Source organism: Somniosus microcephalus, unplaced genomic scaffold (genome assembly GCF_052327205.1).
Source record: "Somniosus microcephalus isolate GS21.2 unplaced genomic scaffold, FLI_Smic_1.0 unresolved_chr2, whole genome shotgun sequence".
In the NCBI taxonomy this organism is placed as follows: domain Eukaryota; kingdom Metazoa; phylum Chordata; class Chondrichthyes; order Squaliformes; family Somniosidae; genus Somniosus; species Somniosus microcephalus.
In genome coordinates this window covers 86,478,668-86,497,622 of record NW_028225180.1, presented here as the reverse complement: position 1 = coordinate 86,497,622, position 18,955 = coordinate 86,478,668, and the positions used below count along the sequence as shown (strand labels likewise).

Below are 18,955 nucleotides of genomic sequence, written 5' to 3'. Positions count from 1 at the left end.
GCACTGTCAGAGAGGCAGTACTGAGGGAGCGCCGCACTGTCGGAGGGGCAGTACCGAGGGAGCGCCGCACTGTCGGAGGGGCAGTACCGAGGGAGCGCCGCACTGTCGGAGGGGCAGTACCGAGGGAGCGCCGCACTGTCGGAGGGGCAGTACTGAGGGAGCTCCGCACTGTCGGAGGGGCGGTACTGAGGGAGCGCCGCACTGTCGGAGGGGCGGTACTGAGGGAGCGCCGCACTGTCGGAGGGGCGGTACTGAGGTAGCGCCGCACTGTCGGAGGGGCGGTACTGAGGGAGCGCCGCACTGTCGGAGGGGCGGTACTGAGGGAGCTCCGCACTGTCGGAGGGGCGGTACTGAGGGAGCGCCGCACTGTCGGAGGGGCGGTACTGAGGGAGCGCCGCACTGTCGGAGGGGCGGTACTGAGGGAGCGCCGCACTGTCGGAGGGGCGGTACTGAGGTCCGTTAGCCAATCCTCAATCCATGCTGGTATATTACCCCCCAATCCCATGAGCCCTTATTTTGTTTAATAACCTCTGGTGTGGCACCTGAGCGAACACCTTCTGAAAACCCAAATGCAGACATATACAACAGCGACTACACTCCAAAATGTTCTCTGTTGGTTGTAAAGCGCATTGGGACGTCCGGTGGTCGTGAAGGGCACGGGAGAAATGTAAGTCTTTCTTTTTAGCTCTTTCAAGGAGCCAGCATGGGCGGGACGGGCCGAATGGACTCTTTCTGTCCTGCACCGTTCTATGGGACGACACCGTCGGACGGGAGCCAGGGACGGCGGCGAAAGTGGTGGGTGCCATTCGGCCCATCCTGCCTGTGTTGGCCCCCCCCCCAACACCACTGGCTGAGGGCAGCCAATCAGCTTTGGCCGTGACGTCAGGTCTGAAGAACCAGGCGGGGACGTCACAGAGGAGGCGTGTGATTGACGTGGGGATGGGGGGGGGGTGCCCGCCGGCCAATGGGAGGCCGAGGAGGGCGGGTGCAGGCCCCAGCTGTCAATCAAAGGCTCTGTCCCGGGGAGGTTGCAATCTTTGCAAAGCCGGAGACTAGACACAATGTGCCACATCCAGCAATGCGGGGCTATTAAAGCTGATGGGACTGAAATCAGAGGCACTCGGAAAGCAGGCAAATAACCATCCTGGGAGCAGCCACAGCACAGGGTACAGCTCTTTATTTATGTATATATATAATATTTAATTATTTCCCAGTAAATAGCACAATGTGTGTGTTTTTATAAAATTTCAGATCCACAGGAGGCAGTCTTTTATATTGCATTGAGTTTTTAAAAAGCAATTGCATATTAAATTAGAACAGCATGCAGCTTATTTCTTTCCTCCCCTCCTGTCTTGTTTTTAATATGTTGTGCAGGTAGCAGAACTGACGATATATATTTTAATGTTATATTTATACCTGTGTTTGCGTTTGAATTAGATTGGGGGGGGAATGCATGCCATTGAAAGAAGCAGGTTTTTTTAAATATATATTTTAGGGTTCGTGAATATTTGTTTAATCTGCCTGTTCTCTCCATTTCCACCCCCCCCCCCCTCTCTATAAGTCTCTGTAGTTTGAAATAATGCAAATGTCAGGGGAGGATATTGTACCAGGTGATGCTGAACAGGGCATCAAAGTCGTAAATAGTCCCCTGTAATAATTACGCAATGGGTGTTTGCTGAACTAGCGCAGTCCCTGTGTTAATAGGCTCTGCCCCTGTCTTCCTCCATACACCCACCCCTGCTGACTCCCTTCCCAGGGCGAGTTTCTTTTGCATTCATCCCTTCCCCGGATCGATTGCAATCCCCCAGTGCAATAACAACTGTGAATGCCCTTCGATTGTTGTTGTTGTCGCCCCCTCTTAAAGGCAGGGATTCAGTGAACACTTTTTTGCAAAAAAAAATCTTCCAGACTTATTTGCAATGGTTCCCTGCTCTCGTAGGATTTCACAAGTAATGTGGGATTGTTAAAATAAAAATCCTAAATTAGCCCCTGTTCTGCCTCCGCCAAACCCTAAAATCCAATTGATTGCAGTTGCCAGTTGACTATCTGTGGGTGACACAGGCCTGGGACCAGACCCAGTCTGAGTTGTGGGAGAACTGGTGCACCAGAGGTCGCCTGTCGATCCCCCCTCGGCGAAGGAGAGAGGTGGGGAAATCAGCCAAGGTTCCCCCCTCCACCTTACAACTGAAGCCCGTGGGATGAAAGGGGCAAGGAAGAGCAAGCCGGGAGAGAGTAGTAGTGTTGGCGGACGGTTGTCTTTCAGACTGGAGGGAGGTGTGCAAGTGGTGTCCCCCAGGGGGTCAGTGTTGGGACCACTGCTCTTTTAAGCCTATATTAATGACCTGGACTTGGGTGTATGAGGCACCATTTCAAAGTTTGCAGATGACACGAAACTCGGAAATGTAGTAAACAGTGGGAAGGATGGGAACAGACTTCAGGAGGACATAGACAGACTGGAGAAATAGGCAGACACATGGCAGATGAAATTTAACACAGAGAAGCTATGATAAAATTGACCCTTAGTGTTAGGGGGATTAAATACGCGGGGTTACGGGGATAGGGTGGGATATGTGTTGGTGTAGGGGTTACGGGGATCGGGGGTGGGATATGTGTCGGTGCAGGCTCGATGGGCCGAAATGGCCTCTATCTGCATTGTGAGGTTTCTGTGATTCTGTGAAGTGTGAAGTGATTCATTTTGGTACGAAGAATGCAGAGAGGCAATCTGAACTAAACGGTAGAGTTTTAAAGGGGGTGCAGGAACAGAGCGACCTGGGGGTGTACGTACACAAGTCTTTGAAGGTGGCAGGACATGTTGAAAAGGCTGTTAAAAAACACACGGCATCCTGGGCTTTATAAACAGAGGCCGAGAGCACAAGAGCAAGGAAGTTAGTGCTAAACCTTTATAAATCACTGGGTTAGGCCCCAGCTGGAGCATTGTGTCCAATTGTGGGCACCGCACTTTAGGAAGGATGTCCAAGGCCTTGGAGAGGGTGCGGAGGAGATTTACTAGAATGGTGCCAGGGGATGAGGGACTTCAGTTAATGTGGAGAGACTGGAGAAGCTGGGGTTGTTCTACTTAGAGCAGAGAAGGTTAAGGGGAGATTTAATAGAGGCGTTCAAAATCATGAGGGGTTTTGATGGAGTAAATAAGGAGAAAGTGTTTCCAATGGCAGGAGGGTCGGTAACCAGAGGACACAGATTGAAGATAATTGGTAAAAGAACCAGAGGGGAGATGAGGAGAATGTTTTTCCGCAGCGAGTTGGTGTGATCTGGAATGCGCTGCCTGAAAGGGCGGTGGGAGCAGATTCAATAGTAACTTTCAAAAGAGGAATTGGAGAAATACTTGAAAAGGAGAAATGTGCAGGGCTGTGGGGAAAGGGCAGGGGGGAGTGGGACTAATTGGAGAGCTCTTTCAAAGAGCCGGCACAGGCACGATGGGCCGAATGGCCTCCTTCTGTGTGGTATCGTTCTGTGATTCTATGGCCCCGACTGGGAACTGCATAGCTGTCAAGTGAACACAGGCTGTCCCTGTCTGTGATGCCCCCCCGTGGTGGTATAGCCCATCGACACTCTCTCTCTCTGGACTCCCACATGAGGGGTGGCCCCTTGGGCAGCTATCATAATAAGACTGGGTGCCTGTGACATGGTTCATGGTTTCAGGAAAGGATGGGGAAAAGTGATAGACTTTCTGTTCATTCTCCATGAATGGGTGGAAATCTAGGTCAGAATCTGAAGGGAGGATGATAGCATATCACTGGCAACTGGCTGGGAGGGGTTACTGAGTGTGAGGGAGCTGGATTAACATCAGTAGAGATACAGTCAGCAACACAGGGCACTGGGGGAGAGGGATTACTGAGTGACAGTGTGAGGGAGCTGGATTAACATCACTAGAGATACAGTCAGTAACACAGGGCGCTGGGGGAGAGGGTTACTGAGTGACAGTGTGAGGGAGCTGGATTAACATCAGTAGAGATACAATTAGTAACACAGGGCGCTGGGGGAGAGGGGTTACTGAGCGACCTGTCCATTCTGCGCTTTCCTAGTCGATCAAAGATGAGATCTCACTCTAGTTTAATATTTATAATGTTATTTAATACAAGGTATCTCACAGCTGAAACATCAGCCTCATCCAGAGGAGTGTGGACTAATGCTAAAGTACTCACCTGGAGTTTTGTGCTGTATTCTGGTCTCCATATCCCACACTTGGAGTTACTGTGCCCAGTTCTGGTCTCCATATCCCACACTTGGAGTTACTGTGTACAGTTCTGGTCTCCATATCCCACACTTGGAGTTATTGTGCACAGTTCTGGTCTCCATATCCCACACTTGGAGTTACTGTGTACAGTTCTGGTCTCCATATCCCACACTTGGAGTTACTGTGTACAGTTCTGGTCTCCATATCCCACACTTGGAGCACTGTGCACAGTTCTGGTCTCCATATCCCACACTTGGAGTTACTGTGCACAGTTCTGGTCTCCATATCCCACACTTGGAGTTACTGTGCACAGTTCTGGTCTCCATATCCCACACTTGGAGCACTGTACACAGTTCTGGTCTCCATATCCCACACTTGGAGTTACTGTGCACAGTTCTGGTCTCCATATCCCACACTTGGAGTTACTGTGCACAGTTCTGGTCTCCATATCCCACACTTGGAGCACTGTACACAGTTCTGGTCTCCATATCCCACACTTGGAGTTACTGTGCACAGTTCTGGTCTCCATATCCCACACTTGGAGTTACTGTGCACAGTTCTGGTCTCCATATCCCACACTTGGAGCACTGTACACAGTTCTGGTCTCCATATCCCACACTTGGAGTTACTGTGCACAGTTCTGGTCTCCATATCCCACACTTGGAGTTACTGTGCACAGTTCTGGTCTCCGTATTACAAAAAGGGATATTGAGGCACTGGAGAAGGTGCAAAATAGATTTACAAGGATGATACCAGAACTGAGAGGTTATACCTTATCAGGAAAGACTGAACAGGCTGGGGCTCTTTTCTCTAGAAAAGAGAAGGCCGAGGGGTGACCTGATCGAGGTCTTTAAGATTATGAAGGGGGTTCGATAGGGTGGACGTAGAGAAGGTGTTTCCACTTGTGGGGGAGACCAGAACTAGGGGCCATCAATATAAGATCGTCACTAATAAATCCAATCGGGAATTCAGGAGAAACTTCTTTACCCAGAGAGTGGTGAGAATGTGGAACTCGCTACCACAGGGAGTGGTTGAAGCGAATAGTATAGAGACATTTAAGAGGAGGCAGGACAAGCGTATGAGGGAGAAGGGAATAGAAGGATACGCTGATGGGGTGGGAGGAGGCTCGAGTGGAGCAGGAACACCGGCACGGACCAGTTATGGCGAATGGCCTGTTTCTGTGCTGTATAATTCTACGTAATTCCCCCAAGCTTAAAAGATTGGAGAGGGAGGACGGGACATGAAGCACCGATGAGACAGAAGGAAAAGTTATAAATAAATCACAAGAGTGGGAGGGAAACATATTCATGAAACGCTCTGCGTGAAATAGTTTAAACTTTGCCCAATTACAACCTACAGATGGGGCGGTGCGGAGGAGCTGGCTGCAGCGTGACTGGGAGTGGTGACTCAGTCTGTGGGGGACTCGGCAGCCAGCTCACTGCCCACCCACTTTATTTTCACCTCTCGTCACCACGCCAGCTTCCACCGGTTTCCTCCTCACCACAAGGTGCCGGACTCTCGCCGGGCGAGGGGGGGGGTGTCCACACAGGCGCCAGCGTGCCCCGTCCCACAACCCGTGCGAGCGGCCACTTTTTTTTTGCGCGCGATCATCCGGCAGGGCCGTGCGACTATGTGGGGCGTCGCAACCCGGTTCTCGAGTCGCCTCCGAGATTCCCCCTCCCGAGTCATGCACACCATTCCGACTTGGACATCAGGGGCAACTGCTTCCCAGCCGTTGTTCACCCTGATGTAGAAAGACTACAGAGTGCCTGGTTTGAGTATAAAACAAGGCTTTAATCAACTGTTTCAAAACCATGAGCTTTCTAGTTACATCACTCGTTCCTGGTTACAGAAACATCCTGAGCAAGCTGGGCCCACGCCCGAGTATTTCTACTCCTTGGACGCCACCACCAGCTGGCCGCCCAGTGTTACTTCATGAGTCATGATAAGATTCATGACACCCCCCCCCCCCCCACCCCACCGGCCAATTTGCGCGCGAGAGACCCAGGAGAGTGAGGCTATTTGACTGTGGTTTCCATCGCACTCCAAGCCCCAGCCCGATACGCGCACTTTGCAGCGGAGGGCCACTGGGTACCGATTCAAGAGGTGGGAAACTCGGGTGACTATCCGTCTCCCTAATCCAGGTCTACGGAAAACAATTATAGTCTTCCTTCAAAGAAAGACTCCCATTTCTCCAGCGTCTTTCAGCACCTCAGGGCAGCCCAAGGCACTTCACAGCCAATGAATTACTTTTTGAAGTGTAGTCACTGTTGTAATGTAGCAAACGCGGCAGCCAGTTTGTGCACAGCAAGCTCCCACAAACAGCTATGTGTTAATGACCAGATCATCTGTTTTAGGGATGTTGGTTGACGAATAAATATTGGCCCCAGGACACCGGGGAGAACTCCCCCTGCTCTTCTTCCAATAGTGGCCGTGGGATCTTTTACATCCACCTGAGAGGGCAGACGGGGGTCTCGGTTTAACGTCTCATCCGAAAGACGGCACCTCCGACAGTGCGGCGCTCCCTCAGTACTGCCCCTCCGACAGTGCGGCGCTCCCTCAGTACTGCCCCTCCGACAGTGCGCCGCTCCCTCAGTACTGCCCCCTCCAACAGCGCGGCGCTCCCTCAGTACTGCCCCTCCGACAGTGCGACGCTCCCTCAGTACCGCCCCTCCGACAGTGCGCGCTCCCTCAGTACTGCCCCCTCCGACAGTGCGCCGCTCCCTCAGTACCGCCCCTCCGACAGTGCAGCGCTCCCTCAGTACCGCCCCTCCGACAGTGCGGCGCTCCCTCAGTACTGCCCCTCCGACAGCACGGCGCTCCCTCAGTACTGCCCCTCCGTCAGTGCGGCGCTCCCTCTGCACTGGCACTGGGGAGTGTCGGCCTGGATTTCGTGCTCAAGTGTCTGGAGAGGGTCTCGAACCCATGACCTTCTGACTCAGGCGAGAGAGCGAGCGAGAGCTACCCTCGGAGCCAAGGCTAATACCATTTAATCACAGCGTAAGGCAGAGGCCTGTTCCTCCATCTCCCTTGGCGGGGAGGTGTATCTGGGACAGACTGCTCCATCCCACTGATCGATGTAATGTTAGCCGGGGCTGTATGAATTTTTCAGGCTTGTATAAATGCTCAAGGCGATTGATTTACACTCAGCACCCGGTCCCACTGAAATCTGAGCCCGCAGCACAGCACATCCAGCTTTGTTTCGAAAAGACAGATTGCTTTCACCCGAGTCTTTTCTCGATCCTTCCGTCTGTCCATTTATCATCCTGTGCAGACTGCCACAGCTCGGAGATAAGCTTCCCTCCCACTGCACCAACACAGAGCACACTCACTCACCACCGTGCTGTCCCTGCCCTGGGAGTGTTTGATGGGACAGTGTAGAGGGAGCTTTACTCTGTATCTAACCCGTGCTGTACCTGCCCTGGGAGTGTTTGATGGGACAGTGTAGAGGGAGCTTTACTCTGCATCTAACCCGTGCTGTACCTGCCCTGGGAGTGTTTGATGGGACAGTGTAGAGGAAGCTTTACTCTGTATCTAACCAGTGCTGTACCGGCCCTGGGAGTGTTTGATGGGACAGTGTAGAGGGAGCTTTACTCTGTATCTAACCCGTGCTGTACCTGCCCTGGGAGTGTTTGATGGGACAGTGTAGAGGGAGCTTTACTCTGTATCTAACCCGTGCTGTACCTGCCCTGGGAGTGTTTGATGGGACAGTGTAGAGGGAGCTTTACTCTGTATCTAACCCATGCTGTCCCTGCCCTGGGAGTGTTTGATGGGACAGTGTAGAGGGAGCTTTACTCTGTATCTAACCCGTGCTGTACCTGTCCTGGGAGTGTTTGATGGGACAGTGTAGAGGGAGCTTTACTCTGTATCTAACCCGTGCTGTACCTGTCCTGGGAGTGTTTGATGGGACAGTGTAGAGGGAGCATTACTCTGTATCTAACCCGGGCTGTACCTGTCCTGGGAGTGTTTGACGGGACAGTGTAGAGGGAGCTTTACTCTGTATCTAACCCGTGCTGTACCTGCACTGGGAGTGTTTGATGGGAGAGTGTAGAGGGAGCATTACTCTGTATCTAACCCATGCTGTACCTGCCCTGGGAGTGTTTGATGGGACAGTGTAGAAGGAGCATTACTCTGTATCTAACCCATGCTGTACCCGCCCTGGGACTGTTTGATGGGGACAATGTAGACGTAGCTTTACTCTGTATCTAACCCGTGCTGTACCTGCCCTGGGAGTGTTTGATGGGACAGTGTAGAGGGAGCTTTACTCTGTATCTAACCCGTGCTGTACCTGCCCTGGGAGTGTTTGATGGGACAGTGTAGAGGGAGCATTACTCTGTATCTAACCCATGCTGTACCCGCCCTGGGACTGTTTGATGGGGACAATGTAGACGTAGCTTTACTCTGTATCTAACCCGTGCTGTACCTGTCCTGGGAGTGTTTGATGGGACAGTGTAGAGGGAGCTTTACTCTGTATCTAACCCGTGCTGTACCTGCCCTGGGAGTGTTTGATGGGGACAGTGTAGAGGGAGCATTACTCTGTATCTAACCCGTGCTGTACCTGCCCTGGGAGTGTTTGATGGGACAGTGCAGAGGGAGCTTTACTCTGTATCTAACCCGTGCTGTACCTGCCCTGGGAGTGTTTGATGGGACAGTGTAGAGGGAGCTTTACTCTGTATCTAACCCGTGCTGTACCTGCCCTGGGTGTGTTTGATGGGACAGTGCAGAGGGAGCTTTACTCTGTATCTAACCCGTGCTGTACCTGCCCTGGGAGTGTTAAAAGCTGACACTACATATCCAAAATAGAAAGTGTTCCATTCCCAATACAAACATCCCTCCGCCGATGAGCAATAATTCAGTGGGGAATGAAGCATAACTCCCAGAGTGTCCGTGCTCGGCCGTGCTTTTGATGTCTTGCGTGAGTGTTTAACGCTGCCTCTCCCTCTGTGTTCTCGTTGCTAGGATGGTGCTGGAGGGAAGCACAGAAGCAGTGACAGCTCAGGCATTGGATCTACACAGCAGCTGCACCAGACCCTCCCAGCTCCACCCCACCCCGGGCAGCACCGAGCTCTCCCTGACCAGCAGGGACTTTGTCAAATACGGAGAGTTCATCGTCTTAGGGTGAGGTTCCCCGCGCGTGGATTGTCTCCTCCGGCACTGTTCACCCTTCTGTATCATTCCCCCTTTTCTGTATTGCCCCTGCCATTCCTGTCCAAGTTCCTGCACGGGTGAGGGTATTGAGGGTTTCAGAGCCAAGGCAGGTGGATGGAGTTGGGTCACAGATTAGCTGCAATCTCATTGAATGACGGAACAGGCTCAAGGAGGCTGAATGGCCTCCTCCAGTTCCCAGTTCTCGCATCCCGCTCCGGCTTCCAGTTCTTCCTTGCGTTCCATAGGAACAGGAGGAGGCCATTCAGCCCCTCGAGCCTGTTACACAGGAACAGGAGGAGGCCATTCAGCTCCTCGAGCCTGTTACACAGGAACAGGAGGAGGGCATTCAGCCCCTCGAACCTGTTACACAGGAACAGGGGGAGGCCATTCAGCCCCTCGAGCCTGTTACACAGGAACAGGAGGAGGCCGTTCAGCCCCTCGAGCCTGTCCCCCATTCACTGAGGTCGCGGCTGATCTGTATCCTAACTCCATCCACCCACCTTGGCTCCATCTCCCTTGTCTAGCAAAAATCTATCGATCTCGGATTTAAAATTATTGAGCTGGCGTCGAGTGCTTTCTGTGGGAGAGAGTTCCACACTTCCACCACCCTTTGTGTGAAGAAACGTTTCCCAACTTCTCTCCTGAACGGCCTGGCTCTGATTTTAAGGTTCTGCCCCCTTGTCCTAGACCCCCCCCCCCCGCCCCCACCAGCGGAAACACTTTCTCTCCATCCACCCCATCAATTCCTTTCAAAATCCTAAACACCTCAATCAAATCCCCCCTTAACCTGCTGTATTCCAGGGAACACAAGCCGAGTTTGTGGAATCTCTCCTCATAGTCTAACCCGTGGAGCCCCGGTAACGTTTTGGTCAATCTGCGCTGCCCTCCCTCCGAGGCCCGGTACATCCTTTCTAAGGAGCGGTGCCCAGAACTGCTGACAGTATGTGGTCTAACCGGGGCTTTGTACAGGTTGGAGCACAACTTCCTCCTGTTTCGATTCCAGCCCTCTCGTGATCAAGGCCAACATTCCAGTCGCCCTTTGTTGACCATTTTGATTCCAGCCCCAGTTCCTGCTCCTATCATTCTGCGGGTGGGAGGCAGTGAGGGTCAGCAGGTTATTCAACTCTGAAAGGAATCACAATTAAACCCGAAGCAGCCCTCGCCGCCCAGGCGGGACAGTGGTCAGGAGCAGGAACCCTGGCTGGTGTTTCCCTCTCCCCCTAGCCCAAGGCCACTTGTAACAATGGCTAACTCAGGACAGAGCGTGGGGGAGGGGGGGGGGGAATTGAACCTTGGGATCTTCCTATGCTACATTTTGCCCAACTGAGCCTCGTGGGGGGGAGCTAATGATGGGACTTGAATAAGCAAGGCATTAGGATGGGCAGTTAACATTGGATATCCGGCACAGAAAGAGGCCATTCGGCCCAACCAGTCTATGCCGGCGTTTATACTCCACTCGAGCCTCCTCCCGTCTTTCCTCATCTAACTCTATCAGCGTAACCCTCTATTCCCTTCTCCCTCATACGCTTGTCCAGCCTCCCCTTAAATGCATCGATACTATTCGCTTCAACCACTCCCTGTGGGAGCGAGTTCCACATTCTCACCACCCGCTGGGTAAAGATTGGATTTCTTGGAGATTATCTTATATTGATGGCCTCTAGTTTTGCTCTTCCCCACAAGTGGAAACACTCTCTCTGTCTCCACTCTTATCGAAACCTTTCATCATTTTAAGGAACTCTCTCGGGTTACCCCTCAGCCTTCTCTTGAAGGGCCGCAGATTTGATGCCAGCTCCCTCGCTCCTGAATAATTGATGCCATTCTCTTCCTCCAGCTACAATGGATCACTGGCAAACGGCGACAGAGGGCGCTGGAGGAGTCGACTGGCCTTGTACAAGAGGCCGAGTGCTAATGGCGTCAAACCGGATGTGATACACATTACGTCGACTCCCCTGGCCTCGAAGGTAACCTTCACCCTTGCATTAGACGGAACTCCCATTTCTACAGCGCCTCCTCGCGACATCCCAAAGCGCTTCACAGCCCATGCTGTACTTTTTTTGGACTGTAGTCACTGTTGTAATGTAAGAAATGCGCCAGCCAGTGTGCGCACAGCAAGCTCCCACAAACAGGAAGTGTTGGAGGAATATTGTCCAAACACCAGAACTCCCCCTCCCCCCCGCCGCCACCGCTCTTCTTCCAATAGTGGCCGTGGGATCTTTTACATCCACCCAAAAGGGCAGACGGGGCCTCGGTTTAACGTCTCATCTGAAAGACGGCATCTCCGACTTGCGGCGCTCCCTCGGTACCGCCCCTCCGACAGCGCGGCGCTCCCTCGGTACCGCCCCCTCCGACAGCGCGGCGCTCCCTCGGTACCGCCCCCTCCGACAGCGCGGCGCTCCCTCGGGACCGCCGCCTCCGACAGCGCGGCGCTCCCTCGGGACCGCCGCCTCCGACAGCGCGGCGCTCCCTCGGGACCGCCCCCTCCGACAGCGCGGCGCTCCCTCGGGACCGCCCCCTCCGACAGCGCGGCGCTCCCTCGGGACCGCCCCCTCCGACAGCGCGGCGCTCCCTCGGGACCGCCCCCTCCGACAGCGCGGCGCTCCCTCGGGACCGCCCCCTCCGACAGCGCGGCGCTCCCTCGGGACCGCCCCCTCCGACAGCGCGGCGCTCCCTCGGGACCGCCCCCTCCGACAGCGCGGCGCTCCCTCGGGACCGCCCCCTCCGACAGCGCGGCGCTCCCTCGGGACCGCCCCCTCCGACAGCGCGGCGCTCCCTCGGGACCGCCCCCTCCGACAGCGCGGCGCTCCCTCGGGACCGCCCCCTCCGACAGCGCGGCGCTCCCTCGGGACCGCCCCTCCGACAGCGCGGCGCTCCCTCAGCACTGGCACTGGGGGAGTGTCTGCCCTGGATTATGGGGCTTGAGTCTCTGGAGTGGGGGCTCGAACCCACGACCTTCAGGTTCGGAAACGGTGCGCGCTTGTCTGTGTTACGATGGGTGTGCGGGCTAACGCTGGGCTCTGATTGCAGGCACTGAGTAACATGGGGCAGCACAGTGTGTCCTACACCCTGTCCCGCAGTCAGTCGGTCATTGTGGAGTACAGTCACGACAGCAGCACGGACATGTTCCAGGTAAGGGAGCCTGGGACAGGGGGATGGTGAGGGGGAACGGTGGAGGGGCGGAAGAGGACACAAATAACTTCCCTGAAATGCTAGGGAACCAAGGGTCTAGTGAGAAGGAGGAATTAAAGGAAATTAGTATTAGTAAAAAAAAAAAAAATATAGTGCTGGAGAAATTAATGGGACTGAAAGCTGATAAATCCCCAGTGCCTGATAATCTGCATCCCAGAGTACTAAAAGAGGTAGCCATGGAAATAGTCGATGCATTGGTTGTCATCTTCCAAAATTCTATAGATCGTGGAACAGTTCCTGCAGATTGGAGGGTGGCAAATGTAACCCCACTATTTAAAAAAGGAGGGAGAGAGAAAACCGGGAACTACAGACCAGTTAGCCTAACATCAGTAGTAGGGAAATGCAAGAGTCTATTATAAAGGATGTGATAACAGGACACTCAGAAAATATCAACGGGATTAGACAAAGTCAACATGGATTTATGAAAGGGAAATCGTGTTTGACAAACCACCTGGAGTTTTTTTGAGGATGTAGCTGGTAGAATAGATAAGGGAGAACCAGTGGATGTGGTGTATTTGGATTTTCAGAAGGCCTTTGATAAAAGTCCCACATAAGAGGTTAGTGTTCAAAATTAAAGCACATGGGATTGGGGGTAATATACTGGCATGGATTGAAAATTGGTTAACAGACAGGAAACTGAGTAGGAATAAATGGGTCTTTTTCGGGGTGGCAGGCGGTGACTAGTGGGGTGCCGCAGGGATCAGTGCTTGGGTCCCAGCTATTCACAATATATATCAATGATTTGGATGAGGGAACCAAATGTAATATTTCCAAGTTTGCTGACGACACGAAACTAGGTGGGATTGTGAGTTGTGAGGAGGATGCAAAGAGGCTTCAAGCTGATTTAGACAAGTTGAGTGAGTGGGCAAATACATGGCAGATGCAGTATAACGTGGATAAATGTGAAGTGATCCACTTCGGTAGGAAAAACAGAACGGTATAGTATTTAAATGGTGCTAGATTGGGAAATGCTGATGTACAAAGGGACCTGGGTGTCCTTGTACACCAGTCACTGAAAGCAAACATGCAGGTGCAGCAAGCAGTTAGGAAGGCAAATGGTATGTTGGCCTTCATTGCAAGAGGATTTGAGTGCAGGAGCAAGGATGTCTTACTACAGTTATACAGGGCCTTGGTGAGACCACACCTGGAGTACTGTGTGCAGTTTTGGTCTCCTTACCTAAGAAAGGATATACTTGCCATAGAGGGAGTGCAGCGAAGGTTCACCAGACTGATTCCTGGGATGGCGGGACTGTCGTATGAGGAGAGATTGGGTCGACTAGGCCTGTATTCACTAGAGTTCAGAAGAATGAGAGAGGATTTCATTGAAACATATAAAATTCTGACAGGGCTAGACAGACTAGATGCAGGGAGGATGTTCCCCGGGGGTGGGAGGGGGGGGGGTCTAGAACGAGGGGTCACAGTCTCAGGATACGGGGTAGGACATTTAGGACTGAGATGAGGAGAAATGTCTTCACTCAGAGGGTGGTGAACCTGTGGAATTCTCTACCACAGAAAGCTGTGGAGGCCGAGTCACTGAATATATTTAAGAAGGAGATAGATAGATTTCTGGACACAAAAGGCATCAAGGGGTATGGGGAGAGAGCGGGAATATGGTATTGAGACGGGATCAGCCATGATCATATTGAATGGCGGAGCAGGCTCGAAGGGCCGACTCCTGAGGAGAGTGGTTGGTGTGAGGGGGAGGGAGGTGGCGGGGGGGTGGTGGAAATCTGACGCGGGTGACATGAATCTTGTCATTCATGTGGAAATGACTTATGAAATAATACTGGGCGGCCTGCTGGTGGTGCTGTCCAGGGAGAATACTCAGGCACGGGCCCAGCTTGCTCAGGATATTCTTTAACAGGAACTAGTGAAGGACACAACTAGATCTCCATGTTGAAAAACAGTTGATTAAAGCCTTGTTTAATACTCAGTCCAAGTGCCCAGTAGTTTTCTTACGTCAGCGGGCATGAGCTGCAACCCTTGGTGAGGATATGCCGAATGAAATGACGGCCGGTATCCTGGCTTGTGCTTCCCGGTTGCAGATTGGCCGCTCGACGGAGACCCTGATCGACTTCGTGGTGACGGACACCGCCCCGAGCACCCAGAGCAACAGCGAGGCGCAGTCCATGCAGAGCACCATCTCCAGGTTCGCCTGCCGCATCACCTGCGAGCGCAGCCCGCCCTACACCGCGCGCATATACGCCGCCGGATTCGACTCGTCCAAGAACATCTTCCTCGGAGTAAGTGGGACCGGTCGCTTCAGGGACTCTCATTTCTCCCCGCGCCTTTCCCCACCTCGGGACGTCCCAAAGCGCTTCACAGCCAACGAAGTATTTTTTTTAAGTGTAGTCACTGTTGTAATGTAGGAAACGTGGCAGCCAATTTGCGCACAGCAAGCTCCCACAAACAGCGACGTGATAAATGACCGGATCATCTGTTTTAGTGATGTTGTTTGAGGGATAAATATTGGCCCCAGGACACCGGGGAGAACTCCCCCTGCTCTTCTTCCAATAGTGGCCGTGGGATCTTTTACATCCACCTGGAGAGGGCAGATGGGGCCTCGGTTTAATGACTCATCTGAAGGACAGCCCCTCCGACAGTGCGGCGCTCCCTCAGTACCGCCCCTCCGACAGTGCCGCGCTCCCTCAGTACCGCCCCTCCGACAGTGCGGCGCTCCCTCAGTACCGCCCCTCCGACAGTGCGGCGCTCCCTCAGTACCGCCCCTCCGACAGTGCGGCGCTCCCTCAGTACCGCCCCTCCGACAGTGCGGCGCTCCCTCAGTACCGCCCCTCCGACAGTGCGGCGCTCCCTCAGTACCGCCCCTCCGCCAGTGCGGCGCTCCCTCAGTACCGCCCCTCCGCCAGTGCGGCGCTCCCTCAGTACCGCCCCTCCGACAGTGCGGCGCTCCCTCAGTACCGCCCTTCCGACAGTGCAGCGCTCCCTCAGTACCGCCCTTCCGACAGTGCGGCGCTCCCTCAGTACCGCCCCTCCGACAGTGCGGCGCTCCCTCAGTACCGCCCCTCCGACAGTGCGGCGCTCCCTCAGTACCGCCCCTCCGACAGTGCGGCGCTCCCTCAGTACCGCCCTTCCGACAGTGCGGCGCTCCCTCAGTACCGCCCCTCCGCCAGTGCGGCGCTCCCTCAGTACCGCCCCTCCGACAGTGCGGCGCTCCCTCAGTACCGCCCTTCCGACAGTGCGGCGCTCCCTCAGTACCGCCCTTCCGACACTCCCTCAGTACCGCCCCTCCGACAGTGCGGCGCTCCCTCAGTACCGCCCCTCCGACAGTGCGGCGCTCCCTCAGTACCGCCCCTCCGACAGTGCAGCGCTCCCTCAGTACCGCCCCTCCGACAGTGCGGCGCTCCCTCAGTACCGCCCCCCCGACAGTGCGGCGCTCCCTCAGTACCGCCCCTCCGACAGTGCGGCGCTCCCTCAGTACTGGCACCGGGGGAGTGTCTGTCCTGGATTTATGGGGCTCAAGTCTCTGGAGTGGGAGAGTTACACATTCCGCACGGCTAACCTCTCCCGGGAATTGACTCAAGTTACCATTGGTTGGGGTTCGACTCGAACCTGCAGCCTTGGGTTGCTCTCTCCCCATTCACCCCTAGGCTGTGTGTTCTGACCTCTCTTGTCTTGCTGATATTTAGGAAAGAGCAGCTAAGTGGCGGACACCGGACGGGCTGATGGACGGCCTCACCACGAACGGGGTGCTGGTCATGCACCCAGCCCGCGGTTTCTCCGAAGACTCCACCCCTGGCGTGTGGCGGGAGATCTCGGTCTGCGGAAACGTGTACGCCTTGCGGGAGACCAGGTCAGCGCAGCAGAGGGGGAAGTTGGTACGTGGCCTTTCCTTTCTGCCTTTGTACAAGTTGTAGTGTCTGTGGGCGGGTATCCTCTCCATCAAAGATCAACACATAGTTTAACAGGAGTGTAGAGGGAGCTTTACTCTGTATCTAACCCGTGCTGTACCTGCCCTGGGAGTGTTTGATGGGACAGTGTAGAGGGAGCTTTACTCTGTATCTAACCCGTGCTGTACCTGCCCTGGGAGTGTTTGATGGGACAGTGTAGAGGGAGCTTTACTCTGTATCTAACCCGTGCTGTACCTGCCCTGGGAGTGTTTGATGGGACAGTGTAGAAGGAGCTTTACTCTGTATCTAACCCGTGCTGTACCTGCCCTGGGAGTGTTTGATGGGACAGTGTAGAGGGAGCACTGTAGAGCATTCGATTGCCCCACTCAATCATTGCGAACTGTTCTTGTGTGCGTGTTTAGGTGGAGAATGAATCCAATGTGTTGCAAGACGGCTCGCTGATCGACCTGTGCGGCGCCACGCTGCTCTGGCGCACGACGGAAGGGCTGGAGCACGCGCCCACGCTCAAGCACCTGGAGGCGCTGCGGCAGGAGATCAACGCCGCCCGGCCGCAGTGCCCGGTGGGCTTCAGCACGCTGGCGTTCCCCAGCCTGGCCCGGCGGGAGGTGATTGAGAAGAAGCAGCCCTGGGTGTACGTCAGCTGCGGCCACGTGCACGGCTACCACGGCTGGGGCTGCCGCAAGGAGCCGGGGGCCGGCGGGGCCGCCACGGACGAGCGCGAGTGCCCCATGTGCCGGCGGGTGGGGCCCTACGTGCCGCTGTGGATGGGCTGCGAGGCCGGCTCCTACCTGGACCCCGGGCCCCCCAGCCACGCCTTCTGCCCCTGCGGCCACGTCTGCTCCGCCAAGACGGTGAAGTACTGGTCGCGGATCCCGCTCCCTCACGGCACGCACGCCTTCCACGCCGCCTGCCCCTTCTGCGCCACGTGGCTGACCGGAGACAAGGGCTACATCAAGTTGATCTACCAGGGGCCGCTTGACTGAAGGGATCACCGCCGTCCCGACCCCACCCATCCACCTCAGCTTGTTTCTTTACAGTGCCCAAGATCCAGCTGATTTCTCTCCCCCTCTGGATTCATTATATTTATGCAAAACCTCGTATCTTTTTAAAAAAAAATAAGTATATATAATATTTGGCAGTGTGAAAAAGTAAAGGCAGGAATCTAATCGGTTGTTTTTTGTAATAAGATTATAAAATCGTCGAATTAAAGAAGGTTTAAAAACCACTCGTCTGTGCTAATTCAACAGGTTTATTTCTCTGCATGGATCCTCTCCTCTCTTTCCCCCCCCCCCCCGGCAGCCTCCCTCCTTTTCTTCAGGTGGCGAGTCTCGCTGGGGTTCAGTTCGGTCCCACAGGCTTTCTCCCCCCCCCCCCCCCCCCCCCTCATCCAATTGCCCGTTCTCTTGGACTTCAGACAGTGGGATTTCACTGGGTGTCGGCCCTGGCTCAATGGAGGAGAGCACGGGGGGGGGGGGGGGTTCTGAATCCCCACTCCAGAGCGTCGAGCACAAAATCCAGGCCGACATTCCCGAGTGCCGGTGCTCAGCATCGCGTGGAGTGGTCGAGGCTTGATAAACACAGGAGGGAGAAAGGAACAGAGGGATAAGCTGATGGGGTGAGATGCAGAGGGGCGGGAGGAGGCTCGTGTGGAGCAGAAATACCGGCACGGAGCAGTTGGGCCGAATGGCCTGTTTCTGTGCTGTATGTAATTGGCCTGAGTTTTTTTAAATCTGATTTTTCACCCCTCCCAGGAGATCACGTGGCTTCCGCTGTGTGGCGACGCACAAGGCATTGCAGTTGTGCGGGACGGGCTGCCAGGACCACAGGGTCTTTTTCCAAAATTGGCTTTAATTGAGCTGGCTGATATAGTTGGATAGCCGGCCGACACCCAGTGTCTGGGAAGAATGGCCACTTGGGCAGCTCGCTGCATTCAAGACAAACTCCAAGTGTAAGAAAGAACTTGCATTTATAGAGCGCCTTTTACAACTTTTTTGAAGTGTGGTCACTGTTGTAATGTAGGAAACGCAGCAGCCAATTTGCGCACAGCAAGCTCCCACAAACAGCAATGTGATAATGAGCAGATATCGTGTTTTCTTTAGTGATGTTGGTTGAGGGATAAATATTGGCCCCAGGACACTGGGCAGAACTGCCCCCTGCTCTTCTTCCAATAGTGGCCGTGGGATCTTTTACATTCAGTTGATAGGGCAGAAGGGGCCTCGGTTTAATGTCTCACCTGAAAGATGGCACCTCTGACAGTGCGGCGCTGCCTCAGCACCGCCCCTCCGACAGTGCGGCGCTCCCTCCGACAGTGCGGCGCTCCCTCCGTACCGCCCCTCCGACAGTGCGGCGCTCCCTCCGTACCGCCCCTCCGACAGTGCGGCGCTCCCTCAGTACCGCCCCTCCGACAGTGCGGCGCTCCCTCAGTACCGCCCCTCCGACAGTGCGGCGCTCCCTCCGTACCGCCCCTCCGACAGTGCGGCGCTCCCTCAGTACCGCCCCTCCGACAGTGCGGCGCTCCCTCAGTACCGCCCCTCCGACAGTGCGGCGCTCCCTCAGT

General features: G+C 54.7%; 1 protein-coding gene across 1 annotated transcript; it reads left to right on the top strand.

Moving 5' to 3' along the window:
• The first annotated feature begins 1,007 nt into the window (after nt 1–1,007).
• On the top strand, nt 1,008–17,623 carry LOC147092953 (E3 ubiquitin-protein ligase pellino homolog 1-like). The gene is made up of 7 exons (XM_085976283.1): nt 1,008–1,166; nt 9,155–9,313; nt 11,175–11,304; nt 12,368–12,469; nt 14,575–14,772; nt 16,177–16,365; nt 16,800–17,623. The coding sequence occupies exons 1-7, from the start codon at nt 1,099–1,101 to the stop codon at nt 17,379–17,381; spliced, it is 1,428 nt and encodes a 475-aa protein (XP_085832409.1). The 5' UTR covers nt 1,008–1,098; the 3' UTR covers nt 17,382–17,623.
• The last annotated feature ends 1,332 nt before the right edge of the window (nt 17,624–18,955 follow it).

What these genes read in the sequence shown, in the direction of transcription:
- LOC147092953 (XM_085976283.1), top strand. Translation starts at nt 1,099, where the DNA reads ATGGGACTGAAATCAGAGGCACTCGGAAAGCAGGCAAATAACCATCCT. An exon ending in GCAGCACGGACATGTTCCAG is followed by an intron (nt 12,470 to 14,574) that starts GTAAGGGAGCCT and finishes TCCCGGTTGCAG; the next exon opens with ATTGGCCGCTCGACGGAGAC. An exon ending in CGCAGCAGAGGGGGAAGTTG is followed by an intron (nt 16,366 to 16,799) that starts GTACGTGGCCTT and finishes GTGCGTGTTTAG; the next exon opens with GTGGAGAATGAATCCAATGT.